Genomic DNA, 17,118 nt, shown 5'->3' on the forward strand with positions numbered 1-17,118 from the left:
CTGGGTCCACACTTAAAATTCTCTGTTCAGTTTTGGGCTCCCCAGCACAAGATGGAGATGAAGCTACTATACAGAAATACTAAAATTTTTAAGAGATTGGAGCATCTCGTCTATGAGGAAAGGCAGAGAGAGCTGTGACAGTTTAGCCTGGACAAACGAAGGCTTACAGAGAATCTCATCAATGTGCACAAATATCTGAAGGGAGGGTATAAAGAAGTCTAAACTGAGCTCTGGTACTGGTACAGGTTGTCCAGGAAAGTTGTAGGGTCTCAAGATATTCAAAAGATTTTGGACATGATCCTGGGCAACTTATTCTATGGAATTCTGCTTGAAAAGAGAGAGTTGGACCTGATGACCTCTGGAGTTCCCTTCCAACTTCAACCAAGCTCTGCTTCTGTCAGGGATAAGAATTAGTGATGTATACATCAACAATTAAATCCACAGCGGTTCAATTGTTAGAGGAAGCCAGATCACTAAATTTTATTTCTATGAGATTGAACTGCAGAGATGAAAATCATTTGCACCTTGACTAAAATTGTAGATATCATTCTGTATTAATAAAGAAAACTGTTGTGCAGAAAAAAATGAACTATATTAGTGACAACAACTTTCTATTGCTGTAGCATGATCTGAGAATGAGAAAGATCAATGTTCCAGCATACTGAATCAACAGCTTTGAGGACAAGATATAGGATCTATCCTTAGATTACCCAGTTAAAGGGTGAAAAATATCCTGATATGATAATTGGCATGGGCAGCAGTCTTTCTGTTCATCAAAATTCCCCACTGGAGGAAAGGTAAGCAATATTTTCCTTAATGAAAGAACACATCTTGCAAGAAATCGAATTGAGACTAACACGAGAAGAGAAACTTCCTGTAGATGTGAAACGCAAACAAATCTATCTGGGGGAACTTAAGAACCAGAAGATAGTTTTGCTATGCAGAAAGGGAGTACAGGAACTTAGGCCACCTTTACACATGTAACTCATAGAGTTGGGAGAGGAATCCAAACTTAAATGCCTTTTTTTTCCTTATATACTTGCTTGCTTCTTGGTCTATTCTACCATGATATTTCCTGTCATATGAGAACATGATCCTAAAATTCTTGACAGACATTCCACACTGCCCTGTATTCTAGAGCAGTCAAGGCTTTACAACTCTGAGCTATCAGACAATATTAATGAATGTCACATCCCAGAAATGGGATATATATTATGAACAATTTGTTCAAAAGAGGAATTTAAAAGGCACACCATATAAACAGTGCAAGGATCTGTACACTATAAAGATGATTTTTTGAACAAAAGGGGAAATATCACCATGAAATGAACTAAAATCAGTCTGAGAATAAGGAGATTGAAAACACACTTGTAAGATGCAGACATGCAATCCTGCATAAGATGTCATGGAGATGAATACTGACACAAATCTTAAAAGCCCTAGGCAGGATTTCACGGTAATAGTGAATAACTAACAAGTGAATCAGATCCCTCGACCCAAAAACTATCCAGAAGGCAGAAATGTCCTTGTTACCAGACAGTTCTGTTACCAAACTCTGCTTTAACTTAGAGGGAATGCTGAAACTCAGGATGAACAGGGCCAAGAGAAATTCAGACTGGATGAGTAAATTTATCTCTCTTTGTAAATGTACATGTGGCTTACTACTTGAAGATAGAAGTTCAGAATGTTTCTTTTTCTTGTGCAATAGTGTTAACACAAATTGCAAGGACTAAAAAATATAGCTGCAAATAATTTCTATATATTATTTAAGATGTGCTAGAACTTTAAGGTAGATCTTTTTCACTTATAACAGTGTGTTTGTGCACTAATATATTCTTCTTGTCTATACTACAGCAAGTGAGCTTAAGATTTATAGACAATTTTCACTGCTTTATTTCCTGAAGCTTTCATTGCCTTGGATCATATTTTCCTGGCTAAGTGAACACTACCATTATATTTGGAAAGTCTTTTCCAGTGATACTTAATACAAAAACTACTGGCAATTTTTCATGAACAAAGTGAGATAAAGTCTGCTTGAGTTTGCACCAATGGATAATATATTGATTCTCTGGCATAAGTTTTCTGTATATGAAATACAGAGAACTAGAGCACAAATTGTGCTAAACATATAATAAAACAGTCCCTGCCCCTGCCTACTACTAAATACAGGTAGAATGTCACAGCTGGACACATAAACTAAGCTAGGACAGGAGGACACTGTCAAAAGGCACGCCAGAATGCCCAAGTCAACTTGGCGTACAATTTGCAGGCTCACAGAGAAGCATCAAGGGTTTTAATAATTACAGATTTTCTTTTAATCATGTAAATATGCAAGAGCTTGTAATTAGGTCACTTGTCTAGTCCTTATTCATAGGCAGTTTGCTATGGTTCTGACATGGATTTCAAACAGAATTTGAAGGACAGAATGGTAGCTTTGCAAATTGATTCATGGAATATCCTCCATATAGAGTGAGAGCAAAAAGGAAGAGGCACAGCTTTTTGCAGAACTACCAGTGATAAGCAGCGAAATTGCTGTCATTATTGGAACAGACAGGGAAGGCAAACAGGGGTAGATGAAAGTTGGATAAAAAGAAGGGGCCAAGATTTTAGGATATTTATAGTTATTAAACTACTGTTTGCATGAACCATACTGAACTGTGCAGTATCTTAATTTACTGAAGACCCAAAATTTATCACTCAACCAAAATCTGTCTATTTTTCACATATTGCAATTTAAATGAAAACTTCAAAACGTAAAGAGATGAAGCAGATTTGTATTGCCCACTCCTAAATAATTCCAGGTTGAAGGATATTGGATAGACCTGGGAAATAAAGAAAATATGTGATTAATTAAATAAAAAATTAAATACTGGGTTTTTTTATTAGTCCAAATTTTTGCTGTGATTAAAAGTGCTCAGGGAGTACAGAAAAGAAATATAAGATGGCTACAGTAAACCTCCCATTTAAACAAATACATCTTTACAATTACAGAGTGATACAAGACAGGCTACTCCTATTATCATCTCTAAACATTCTGAGATGTTTTTACTGGTGATAAACTGAATTTATTTGACACATTTAAATGCATACAAAATTGTTTACCATGTAAGATTTTACTTTGTAAATTTTTCTTTCCCAATCAGTGATGCAGTTCAATTTAATTAATAACAAAATAGTTGAGTTTAGTTTTAAGTGACAGGCTGGTATTTTCTGTTCTCCTCAGTTTAAGAAGCTGCCAGTAATCATCAACAGAATTTTTCAGAGGCTATAGAAGTCATAAGTTAGTAGTAGGTACACAGCCAGATTACCAATATGCTAAGATGCTGAATGAAAAGGAACATATTGATAGAGAATATGTATACTGGCAAGAAAATAAATAAATGCTATTTCCTTATGGCAAATAGCACAAAACCAGAAGGAACAAGATAACCTAGTGCAAAAATTTAAAAAAAACCCAAAACCTTGCCACTGAATAACTACCCCCCAAAAAAACCCTAAGAATATAAATAATTTAAATGCAATTAGAATAAAAATAAATTTAAAAACAAGTAAGCCCTATAATTTTACTTTAGATGTCAAAGAGATCACCATTAACAAAAAATTCTTTCATTTCTTAAAAGATTGAAAAAAAAAAAGCAGTTACTGTATTTTTTAAAGACCAATGAAAAACTTTTAGTATGACTATAGATAAAAATGGCTTAGGAGAATTCACAGTAGTGCTAAAATTATCTAGATTACATAAGAGGAAGAACACATTTCATAAAAGCATTGTGTAATATTTTGCCCTCATGTAACCATCAATTTGTAAGTTGCCATGACAGAGACTATTTTCCTTCAATTATTCTATTTCTTAAATATCAATTCAGGCGTCAGTTTCTTTTTGAATTTTTCCTCATTCATTTGCTAGAGATAAAAGAGAAATTACACATTCAGAAATATGCACTTAAAAGTTCTATGTTGCTGTAGCATTAAACTTATCTAAATTACTGAAGATATAGTAATAGTAAAGGAAATATTAAAAAATAAGCTGCTTATATTAACCTTTGCAAGTGTCTCTTTTTCTAGTAAAGAAAATCAAAATCAAAATGAAAGCTTGATGGGTGGGAAATTCATAAGCAGACAAATCACATAAAAGTGTTTCACTTTAAAATAGTTTGAAGCAAGTACCAACACTAACTCAAAACATGCAAGAAATAATAAAAGTAGTAAAACAATTTTATCACATTTTCCTTTGGAAGGCACTTGAGAATATCCACTTTTAATCTTAAAATACACTAATATTTTCTGATTTGCTTTGTTGTTTTGGGTTTTTTTAAAATCTATATTTTCTTCCCCACACTTCACATTATTTTTCTCAAAAGCTGAAAAACATGATCGTGATGGAAATATCCAGAAATAAAAGTGTATGGAATCCAGGTCCAATCTTTCTATATAAAAGGGAATTTTGTGTATAAATGAGTTTGATTAAATGCATCTAAAGCTTAAAATGGATATAAATTCTAATCAAAGTTTAGTCAAGGTTTGCATGATTTGTTCACAGATTCACAGCATCTTCTGAGTTGGAAGTGACCCAGAAGGATCAAGTCCAACTCTTAAGCGAATGGCCCATACAGGGATTGAACCCACAACTTTGGTGTTTGAATCAGCAGGCTCTAACCAACTGCTAAGTGGCAGAGAATGTCTGAATGTGACTCTAAAGTAGATGTAACTGTGTTTGGTTGCTTGCTTGCTTGATCTGAAAATAGATACAAACCTGAAATAAAGCATAATTCAAAGCGTATTTTATACAGCGAAAGAGAGAGATAGCAAGGAAGTCACTTCATATATGAAGATTAAATGCACTCTACAACAAACACAGTGCCATCAATCAACTCAAGAGAAATCATAAGATCGGGGCATCATTTCAGAACACATAACAGAATCCAGTCCTCTTTAGTTAAAAGGCCTGGACACCTTCCAGTACAAAGAACTGAACATAAAATTCGCTGCTGCTGTACCTTGTGTCTTTTCACATCTATGTCTATTTTATTTAAAGTTACCCCTTTAACGTCATTATAACTTACTGTGCGTAAAACTAGATGCACCAAACAGCTGACAGGTTGGAGTCAGTAGCTGTGAGAGTGTATTGCTATAGAATTTTCTCTTACATTTATACAAGTGTTTAGAAATACAGAAAATAAAAATTGTTATTACTTAGTTACTTGAGTTTAGAATGGAATAATTAAAGAAAAATGAGCTTTCAGTGAAACACTGTTTTAGATTGCTGTGACTATGAAGGGCCATAGCTTTAGAAAATCAGCTTATGACCTTTACAGCCCCGGTGTAGAAAATATATTTATATACACTTATGTGAATGGTTTATATGATTTGTGTATCTACATGTCTCAAGACAATATTAAAACTTTAAAGCACTCAGCTTTGAAGATATGCAAATTTCATGAGTTATCCCTTTTAAACATTATTTGAGTTGTAATAAATAAAACTGTATATATCACCTTGCAGCATTTCTAACAAAGTAAATGCAAGTGTATCTTAAATTAAAAAACATAAATCATTTAATTTAAATCATAGTCTAATGATAGGGAAGGGAAGGGAAGGGAAGGGAAGGGAAGGGAAGGGAAGGGAAGGGAAGGGAAGGGAAGGGAAGGGAAGGGAAGGAATTACACACTAACTTGGCAGCTGACATCCATTCCAGCCTCCAGAAGCACCTGTACAACAGCTTTGTGGCCATTACGAGCAGCAAGATGCAAAGGAGTGTGTTTTCTTGTATTACAGTTCATCAGATTTGGATATGCTTTGATGATCATTTTTACAACACGCAGACGTCCATAAAGCGCTGCCAGATCCAGAGGAGTTTCCAGTTTGTTGTTTCTTATTGTGGGGTCTGTCAGCTCTTCTAGCAGAACAGCAACAACTTCTGAATGACCATACTGAGCGGCACAATGCAGTGCTGTTTCATTTTCATTGTTCTGTTAAAAAAACCCAAAAGCTTCAGAAATTCATGTTTAATCCACAATAGAAATGCTCAGCTTCTATAAACGGCCTCTGTGAGATCACTACAGAGGCAAGGTTTATAATCTAATGTATGGTAATTTATGTTAAATGCTTCAAAATTACTCCACTGAAATTTTAATAATAACACATTAATACTTCAGCTTGTGGCTCTCAAGCAGATGAGCGCCCTATGTGTCTACATTGCTCCCAATCCATTTTAACAACATGCCCCTCAAAACCTTGTAGCTCATGATATGCCAAAATCTATAACCTTCTTTGATTCAACTGTTCTTGAAATTATGACTGAGTCTTCTCTTAAAAATACTCTGACAGTGAAGTAGCTCTTTTTGATTTTGCTGTTTTGTACCATAACAGTTTGTTATTAGAGAAATGGAATTATGGAGGAAAACTGTGCAATGCAACTATATCAGGCACAAGGTTAGTTTCATGTATCACTATAAAAAGTTACTATCCAGACAACAATTAAAACTTGGAAGAAGACAAAATAGTACCTATAGAAAGACTTAGAAAATCACTTAAGTAGTTGGTCTTCTCAGGACTCCAGAGAGAGGTAGGTATGTGTTTTAAGGCATTTGAGTATGTGTATGCTGTGGACTGAACAGGTTTTTGCTTTATAAAGAATGCCCCTAAGTAGTTCCTAAAACATTTCTCAATAAACTTAATAATAAATATTGAGGATAAGCATTATATTTTTAATTGTTTTCTTCCAGTTCTGTCTGTATACTTGCAATGTCAAAGAGACAACTTCAGGCAAATAGGAAGGAAATAGTTCATTGAGCTCTCTGAATTCTGTATGTCATCTATATTATTAATACATCATATGTAGACTTGACAAAGCTTTAAAATACACTAGACTCTATAAATTGTCAAATTATGTACATTGAATGCCTCTTCTGATAAATTATTTATAAAATGTTGTGACAGTTTATGAATGTTGTGAAAGTACAAAACCAAGAAGATAATGCGCTATATATAAAATTTAAAATTAATGTAAATTCAGGAAAGATACTAAAGAAGGGTAGATATCATTCTAAAGGAAGAAAAAGTGATAAATCTGAATCCATAGTTCTGTTTCTCAAGGAGCCAGCTGAAGAAAGTTCAGGAGACAACGAAATTAAAATAGAGAAAAAACAATTTTCCTTTGAAAGACAGAAAGAGACAGAGATTCAGAGAAATGAGGCTTTGGACTCTTACTCAAAACTAGCTAGGATAAGAATATCCCTGTTGCACAGTAAAAACTAGAAAGGGGGAAAAGGTAAGATCTATTTTTTTGGTAATGATGTTTCTAATTCTGTAACCAAGAACTCAACTCTTGGGTTTGTGGTTTTAACACTGCTGTCATTTTCATCTCTTCTTGCAATCTAAGATGATTCATATGAACTTGGGAAACCAGAGAGACAGATCAATACATTCAGGTAAATCAATGCTGCAGTCAAACTCATCGGGTGTCTGCAACACCACAATAGATTTGAGACTGGAATGTGTCTCCTGCTAAACTGCAACACAGAGGCTGGAGAAGATCCAGGTGGGAAGTGAGAAGCTTCCAATGGCAGACATGGCTTGATAACTAATAAGTATTTAAATCATTATGCATTATTCAGACCACCATGTGGGCTTTCTTTATTATACAGATGAGAAATTCAGATTGAAATATATATACTGTCACAATATTACATTGTTTCAATGTTCTATCAACTACCTGAAACAAGCTTTTTGTGCTCTAGTGACTTCCAATATATCTTTTATATAGGACTGGGCAAAGCAATTTTCTTATTTACAGTATGCCCACAAATCCCAAGGACAGTTTACTAAAATTTATTTTTAAATTTTCAATATTTCATGGACAGCTAAATCAACAGGCAATTGCAGCCTGATTTTGTGTACAATTAGGTATGTAAATCAGATTATTGCACAAAAACTAGACATTACTGTAATTTTTACCTACAGTTACTGTATCTATATATCCAATGGAAATAGTTACACAAGTAAGTTATATGTATAACTATATTGACATTCTGTGAGGTAAATAACAAAATACATGTTTACAGTTGTAGCTATCTGTCCAATATCTGCTTATGTCTGAGGGTTTTTTCAAGAACTTACGGAAGTACTAACTGAACTATTTTGAATCTTGTGCCAATGATATAATATTGTAGATTAAAAGTATTCTGATTAAATTTTCGAAGAAACATAAAAGTTAAATTTGTTATGGCCCTTTTCTCAAAATCTGATAGACAGATAGACACATGGAGATCAAACCATCCAAGTCACTGCTTCTGAGCAGCAAACTAGAATTTGCTTCCTCTGGATAAAGACTATCCAGCTGAATTTTCACACAAAGGCATATTGAAAGAAAAAGTACATTTTAAAACAGCCTGGTGCACAAAAGCAAGGTAACAAAATGTTACTATTTTCAGATTTATATTGTTGAATATTTTTTTATGATTTTTATTTGCCAAATAAAAGCTATATTTCTGTTCATAGCCAATCAAACTGATACAGAATTATAAAGAGCTATGTATCACTGAAACAAAGCAGAAGAATCCATCCTGGGCAAACATGATAATTAAATTACCAAACATATATGCACTTAGAATAGTCATTGAACATATTGTGTTATCAGAGCAGAGAGGAACTACCTAATTAAAACTTGATAATAAAACATTCTTCCTTCTTCGAAATGTAAATTAATCAATTCAATTCAGGTAGAGAGAACAAAATTATTTTTAACTTTCAAAGAACAAATTAAAATTTGTTTAACTGCCCTCTAAGTTTATCTACTTTGACAATTTAGTACTACTTACATAAAATAAATCATCTTAGAAGCGAGAGGAGGGGAGGGGAGGGGAGGGGAGGGGAGGGGAGGGGAGGGGAGGGGAGGGGAGGGGAGGGGAGGGGAGGGGAGGGGAGAGGAGAGGAGAGGAGAGGAGAGGAGAGGAGAGGAGAGGAGAGGAGAGGAGAGGAGAGGAGAGGAGAGGAGAGGAGAGGAGAGGAGAGGAGAGGAGAGGAGAGGAGAGGAGAGGAGAGGAGAGGAGAGGAGAGGAGAGGAGAGGAGAGGAGAGGAGAGGAGAGGAGAGGAGAGGAGAGGAGAGGAGAGGAGAGGAGAGGAGAGGAGAGGAGAGGAGAGGAGAGGAGAGGAGAGGAGAGGAGAGGAGAGGAGGGGAGGGGAGGGGAGGGGAGGGGAGGGGAGGGGAGGGGAGGGGAGGGGAGGGGAGGGGAGGGGAGGGGAGAGGAGAGGAGAGGAGAGGGGAGGGGAGAGGAGAGGAGAGGGGAGGGGAGAGGAGAGGAGAGGAGAGGAGAGATTTTAACGTAGTTTGTCTTCTTATCTCTAAAAGCCATATACTGTTTTGAAGCAATATTTTAAAGATGTGACAAAAATCCTTCAAGAAATTAGTAATAATTTACTGCTGTTGTCCACATTTTCAGTTCCAAGCATAAACAATTGTTTCTGGAGTACAGAAAGTTTATGTGTTAACAGTCATTGCAATGAGCACGTAATCTGCTATAAAATATCTGCATGCAAATTACCATTCTGTAATTAGAGCTTCAAATTTGATATCCAAGGGCTAAATAATACATCTAGTGCTGAAGAAAAAGACTAGAATCCCTGTAGAAATTTCAGATACTTCATGGTATGTTAGCAACTACAAGACAGATTCTTTGACTAAATGGTTCTAGAAAAGAAATATCAAGACATATAAACAAAGTAAAGACATACAAAATGTCAGGTAAAAAGAGTAGACCAATATTATTCAGAGCACTTTAAAAAGTCTCTAATATTAATAATTAATAATATTTTTGCCAAGTAGTTACTCTTGTGGTCCAAAGGACCTTGTTCAGAAATAAGGAAAGAATTCTATGATTCAGCTTTTAACCTTTTAAAAATTTTCTTCATTATTTGTTACAACTGTCTTCTCATGGGCATAATCCTGACCTTTTGTAGCCTTTCTCTGAATCTCTTCTCTTCCACGTACAGCCAGAACTCAAGGCTGGTGTGGCTGCAAACTGAATTGTGCCTTCACAGCCCTACATCTCATCAGTATTTTCAGGCTGTGCTACATCATTTAGCTGCTAAGGATGTGTGCCACTGCAAAATGTACAACGTAGCTTGCAGTCTATTCATTAGAGGGCAGATTAGCAAATACATCATAGAGACAGTTATTGTAGCTTGGCAGTCTGATAGTGAAAAAGTACAGGAAGTATCAAGAGAATGAACGGCTATCATGAATATTATATAGGCCCTGGTGAAGCCACTATTAAACTGTGGGTAAATTCAGGACATTTACTGCATAGTGCTTTTTTTTTTTTTTTTTTTTTTTTTTTTTGCCAAGCAAGCTTTAAATCTCCTAAAAGTCCATGCAAGTACTGTACAAGCAATAATGACTCAAGCAGTGATTTAACAGACCTTTCCAACTCCTTTTTTTATCAAAGCGTTTTGATGCTGAACTTGAAAAAGGAGACTTCCTAAATCACTGAGCCATTTTTTTGTCACATAATCCCAATGTAAAGTAAATGAAGAAGACACTTGTTATGAAAAGCCTTTGCTATTTTCTCAGTTATGAAAAGAGAATTTAAGTGTAAATTAAAGAAGGAGGGAACAATGGGAGATTTTGGAAACATCTATCTATATGCTGAATATACTCAAAAGTAGCCAACTAGAGGAAAAACAATACAAAAATAAGACTTTAATAACTAGATAATTAAATAGAGAAAAAAGGAGTAAAAGAATATATGCAAGACAGAGAAAGGAATGACCTCAGGATGGTCTTACTTTATGTATTAAATCAGGAAGACAGTTTCCTGAGAAGTTCCACCAAGACATTAATAATTCTGAAAAAATAAAGGAAGTCTGCAAATTACTCAGCATGAATCAAAATCAAATCTACTGACTTCCCATTGAAATTCACTTTTACTTATGTAAGCACTATAAAAAAGTAATGTAATAGAGTTGACTACTTTGACTTTTTTTTTCCAGTTTATTGTTACAATTGGCTTAAATCAGAAAGGTTGCATGTGCACTTTTTTTTCTTCAAAAGAAAGTATAGTAAGAGTAAGGGAAACTCTGAAATTGATCCACTAGTCTCACACTGAGGGGTAAAATCAAATGCAGAATTTGAAAAATATTGTGTTTTCAAGCTCTTTTGGAAGTGATTTGAACTTCTGGAAGTCCCTGAGGTGTCGTTCAGAGAAGCATATAGTGTCTGTTTCATTTGGATGATTTGGAGAAGTTAGAAAATATGTTAAAATTTAAGTATTTATATCATATGAATGCATCCTGAACTCTTTTTCTTCATATTTCAGAAGAATTGTTGAATACTTTTCAAGAAATATGGGTGGGGTTTGTGGCAATTCCAATTTGATGCACAGGTAAATTTTACAGCACACTAAATCCATAAAAATTTCAGAAGTGCTCACATTTTTCCTGTAAATTTTTCACAATTCATAATCTGTGTATATTTGTATATAATTTGAATATATTTTATTAATATTTAATAATACATATTTATACTTATCCCTGATGTTATTCACATTTTTTCCTGAAGAAAACCCAAACTCAACATACTGACCTGTATATGGATATTATTTATCAACCATTTATTCATAGATTAGGATTTGTTATTGATTATGAAATTTTATAATGACTGTTGCCAGAATAAATGTTTTAGCTATCCAGATATCCTTAGATAAATAAACATATAAGTAGCTTGACTCTTAACAGCACAACTTTTTATTTTATTTGCTATTATCAATTTAAAAATGTTGATCTCATACTATCTTAATTCATTTTACGTAATTTTAAATCTTCATTAATGAAGTTAAACACATTTTTGCAATGTCACCATATTTTGTGATTTAAAACATACAACATACCTGTCAACTCTTACATTAAATAGTGATAGAATTCTTCTTACATAATTGTTATGCTGTAACCGTTCTCTGTGTAGAGTTGCCAGTCTGCATTCCACCACCCCCATAATATAATTGTCATTTAACTGTTTGTCTCTTTACTGTTTGTTCCAATTTTATGTAATAGGAACAGCAGGGGGCATTCAGAGCTTTAGATGCTGGATACAGTTGGATATGATGCTATGATGCTACTTAACTGCATTTTGAAAGTGTAGAATGCAGTTCGATCAATTTACAATATACCATATAAAATCCATTATTTCATGTAATATACATTTATGCATCACGAACTTGTCATTTATTTCTTTGTTCAGTCATCCATTGCTTTCACATAAGATTTTAGAAGCATTTCTTTCACACATAATTTCAATAAGATAGATGAAAACAAAAATATATTACAAATTATTGCAATAATTTTTTAAACAAAATTATTTTCTTAAAATGCAAACAATCAGGTCTTAATGTGATCCTTTAAAACACAACCAAAAAAAACCACAACAAAAATGGAGGAAAAAAGTCTGATCTGAGTGCACTATTTGCTGTGGTGAAAAAGTGTAATGAAAAATGGCTGTCCTTATCTCTAACTCTCAGAAGAAAAAGGAAAGAAGAAAAGTAGTCCAGGATTTCTTAAAAGCCATATCTTCAGCTCCAGAGAGAAGTTATGAGAGCTTTGAGGAGTCACCTGCCTTAGAGAGCCTATCTGCAAATAAGCAAAAGCCTCAGAATCCTACAGGCTCATGTGAATGTACAAGTGTTAGGGTGAGGATGCCTCTCAGGTGTTATTTGAGGATACGGGGGTGGAGGTGGCTCTGTAACAACACATTTCTGTCTTGCTGGGATACAGAGAACATTCTCCTGCATAGAGTGCTAATTAGCAGGGGAAGGAAGGTGCCAGCAAAGCAGTCCAGGTCCTGGACCTGGCCATTGTCTAGACTAGAACACCAAGGAATTTACATGGTCAGAAAAACTGTATGCATGAGTTTAACTTCAAAGTTTAATATGATCAGGACTCCCTTAAAAGACTTAAGATGCAACATTTCTTGTGAGGATTGCTCACATGTTTTCTATTATAAGGTTTTTGGGTTAAATGCATAAACAGGAAGACATCTGAGGACCTTTTCTGAATCAGTGGGGTATAGAAATACCAACTGTATCACTGCTTATCTGCTCCAGTGAGCAAATCACATACAGCACACCTAATCAAGTTTGACAATATTCTTGAAATCTGGAGGTATTTGTGGGACTGGGGAGAACTAGGTTTGAATTTACGTTTCTCTTTCTAATCTTACTGAAATATCTTTTTCACTTTCACCCTCTCTGAAGTTCCTAAGCAGCTTCCAGTATTCTGTCAGTAGAATATACGTAATGTCTTCAAGCAAATGTGTGACACAAAATCCAATAGTTGCTTTTTGTTTTGTTGTTTAAATAAAACTGAAAAAAAGCTCTCCTCGACAAAAGGTAATCCCACGGTTCAAGTGGTTTCATCCTACAGGAAACAGCTGATGAGAATGAGCAAGTTGGAGAATTGTGTTAATCTGAAACTGGAATCACACAACAAATTTTGAGTTTTGTTTTCTTCTTGAATGCGTCAGAGTATTACAGAATTCCCCAGAAGACTGTCACATGGACATATTTTATTACTTTATTTTCCTGTATTTCCTGCACTATTACTTGATATTCATGCCCTAGTTATTGTATGGATTCCAACTGCTAGGTATATAACCTCAGATATCAAACAGGTTACATCTCACACTGGTTGTTTGTAATCTAGGTCTCACATTTCTTATCTTCTCACAGTTTGCCTACTGGTCACACCAATGTAGGCACTGAGAGAAAAATAAATTTGTTAGATTGCACTTTGCCATTTGAGGTGCTGTGGGGTGCCAGGTGGAACCGTACCTGGCCTTCACCACCCACTCCACTAGGATCTGGAAATTCTGAGCACCCTCTGTCACACTCTTGGGCTTGTGAAGATGTCTCAGTTACTGCAGGGCCTCAGAAGGTACTGCATTTCTGTGTTTGGACACTTGAATCCTCTTTTAAATCACCTGAATAGCCCTGTTGGCTCCTGTGATTACACAGACCAGACCTCTGTGGAACCAAAAGGTGCACATACAGGCAATATAGACATTATAGCTTAGGAACTGGGAGCTGACTCCCACCTTCACAATCCAACTCTCTGACTACCCTGGCAAATGCAATTGCTAAATGGTTACTATCCGTATTTCACAGCCTACTTCCAGTTCTTAAGCAGCTCAGCCTAGATGGTGTCAAATTTTAATCAGTATCTTTCTATTTCTAAATACTAATTCTATGAATGGACAGTGTAAGAATATACAGAATAAAACCAGAAAGTGTGCCATATGTTTGACAGCAGAATGCAACATGCTTATACTGCCCTTACACATTAATACTCACGTAATTTTTTCTTGGTCTTTTTATGTGTCCTTTTATGTGCTGCACGTGCATCCATGCAGCCTGTCTGGTTTGTCATTTACCTCTGCATATCTGACTATTTACTGTTAAAATATACCAAGGATATTAATTTTATCTCAAAGATTTTCAGGAACTTAATATCTAATACAGTAAAAAATACATAAAGTTTGTGTAAATGTACAACCATACAGAAAAGATGCATAGTTAGAATATGTCTTCATGTGATTTTTTCCAAAATAAACAGAAGGCTTTTCCATATTTTTTAAATCTAATATTCTTTAGGTCAGTGCCTATCTGGAAGAAATGGATCTGGTATGCTTCTAATGGAAGATTTTATTAATCTTGGAGAAGAAATTAATGAAACAACGGAAAATAGAGTTTTAAAAAAAAATTGTTGATAAATTGGTCAGACCTAAAGAATATGTACTGGTTTTTTTTTTCCTGATGATGCACATAAATAGTTTTTATCACTTCACCTGTTCATTCACTCTGGAGTGTGATGGTCCATGATGGATGAGAATCTTCACAATATCTACATCTCCTCTCCAAGCAGCCAAGTGAATAGGAAAGTAACCTTTATTATCTGCTACATTAGTTGATGCTTCATACTGAAGTAATTTGAGAACTATATCCCTGGAAAACAGGAGGTAAATCTAAAAATCGACAGAAAGCTAATTTTATTAAGTTTTTACATTAACATATATATTACCAATATTTTTATCCTGGAAAATAGGGGGAAAAAAAACCAACCAATCCTGCATTTCAAATAAAACAGCTACAAAAAGTGAAGACCAATAATTTATGAAAATGAGGTAGATAGTAAAACATAGACAAAATTGTGATGATTCTTACTTCTTATGAATACCATCAACAATATTATCATCAGCTCTCTTAATCTGTTTCTTTCAATAGGATCACCTGGCCATAGAATCATTTTTAGAATTTGCCTGTCCAGAACATGTGCATGTCCCTCAAAGCACCAAAGGCAGAGAAGTACTCTTGTCACTGTCACTGCTGAATTCTGAAGGCAGGATGACAGGAGGATAGCTTTATGGACACATTTCTTACCATAAGGCTTAAGTAATAGTTTTTCCTCTTCTTTAAGGCATTATCTCAAAGATAGTTAGGAAACAATTCAATGATGATCTAGCTAGATATATGAAATATCTTCTTCTATGTATAACCTATATGAAGTAACTGCTTCTATTTTCATTTCCCACATTCAGCTGCCTTGTAGCAGCGAGGGGAAAAGTGACTTATTATAATTTTAGCTCTCTCTATATTCCTTTCAGTACTTTTGGTGTGGCTTATCATACATTAAGTGAATGATTAGCATAAGTTGGTATATTGCATCCCTGATTTTTAAACAGTCTCCTGTACTCAACTTCAAAAGCCAAACATAAAAACCGGCTGTGTGGTATGATAACATTACCAAGTATGTCAGAATGTAAATATATTCTGTCTTATTGCTGCATTTGACATAGTGAAGCCTCATTAGATACTAAGCTAAGAAAATCTATGATCCAGTGTAGGCAGTTCTATGCACAATTTTTACACATATGGAAACTGACTTACTGATTTGGCTCAAAACATCAGTGAGGGGAGGGAGCTCAGTGTAGTCTATGTTATGACCAAAAATGATTACAAATTGACTACAAATTAAGAAAGAAGATAAATCTAAGGCAATTATTCTTCAAACCTTGATGGACTCTTATTTAATTGTATATTGAAAGAAAAGTGTGGTGAGTTATGAGGGAATATATCCACAGCAAAATAAACCCTTAGTTCACTTCAAAAGATACTCGAGTCATCACATCTAAGCTTTGAAGAAAATTTAAGCTGGATTTTGGTTACTCCTGATAAGGTCAAATACTATAAGAATAGACAAGAAAGAGCAGCTCCACTACAGAAAGACTTCTGCTACACAAAAGGTTCCAGAAAAGTAAGTCCTGAGGGAAACATTTTAGTACACGTATGGTTTGAGAGACTTCCCATTAAATAATAGTTTTGCAGTAAATGGTCCAGTGAGAGCTAGACATTGCACAGCAGCTCCTTTGAAAGGAACACCAAACAAAGGAAGCATAAATTTAACTAAGTGGAAGAAAATCAGTAGAAAAGGCCTGCACAGATGAAATCGATTGATAAAAACACACAAGAATTTTTGGAAGAGTCTATTGCAAAATTTAAGCTACAAAATAGAACATGCATCTCCTTAATCCTTCAAGAATGCCCTGACCCATCACACTTATCTAGGATGAGTATCTTTTAGTGCTTTTGCAGAACTTTTTTATTTCGTACAAATAAATTTCAGAGAGGAGGAGACTGAAAGTCCTTAGCCCAGTAACATTACTGGGCTAAGTGAAATTACTTAGGGAGACTGAGATCCCAGTGTCTGCCCCAGATATGATTTAATTACTTATATAAAGCAAAATAGTTTCCCAAGGAATGAAAACGATCCCAGAATAACCAAGGAGGATGGAATTCGTCACATACAGTGATCAAGCAGGGATTTGAACAATGGTGTCCAACAAATACCCCAGCCATAAATTCTTATGTTCTTACTTTTCTTGAAAAACTTTGAAATCTTTCAGGTTCAACCTAGTGTAAAGTGGGAAAAATTAATCAGAAGTTTTTAAAGGAGAGGAATTTCTCCTAAGTGAGAAGATTCTTGTGTCAAACAATTGTATGCCATTTTGATTTTTAGTATGAAGTTTGAAAACTCAAATAGAGTGTAAAGTAATTTGTTTGTTATTTGTGATG

The 17,118-nt window shown here is 34.9% G+C and overlaps 1 protein-coding gene across 11 annotated transcripts in view; it reads right to left on the minus strand.

The window, feature by feature from the left end:
• ANKS1B (ankyrin repeat and sterile alpha motif domain containing 1B) overlaps positions 1–17,118 on the minus strand; it is a 405,789-nt gene that overhangs the window by 342,649 nt on the left and 46,022 nt on the right. For all 11 annotated transcript variants that reach the window (XM_088165098.1, XM_088165094.1, XM_088165099.1 and 8 more), the window contains exons 3-4: positions 14,835–14,991; positions 5,673–5,969 (exon numbers count right to left, since the gene is read on the minus strand). In XM_088165098.1, coding sequence (XP_088021224.1) covers positions 5,673–5,969; positions 14,835–14,991 — 454 coding nt within the window. The remainder of the gene's footprint in view (positions 1–5,672; positions 5,970–14,834; positions 14,992–17,118) is intronic.

The sequence above is a fragment of the Sturnus vulgaris genome, chromosome 5, assembly GCF_052056855.1.
Source record: "Sturnus vulgaris isolate bStuVul1 chromosome 5, bStuVul1.hap1, whole genome shotgun sequence".
Classification (NCBI taxonomy): Eukaryota; Metazoa; Chordata; class Aves; order Passeriformes; family Sturnidae; genus Sturnus; species Sturnus vulgaris.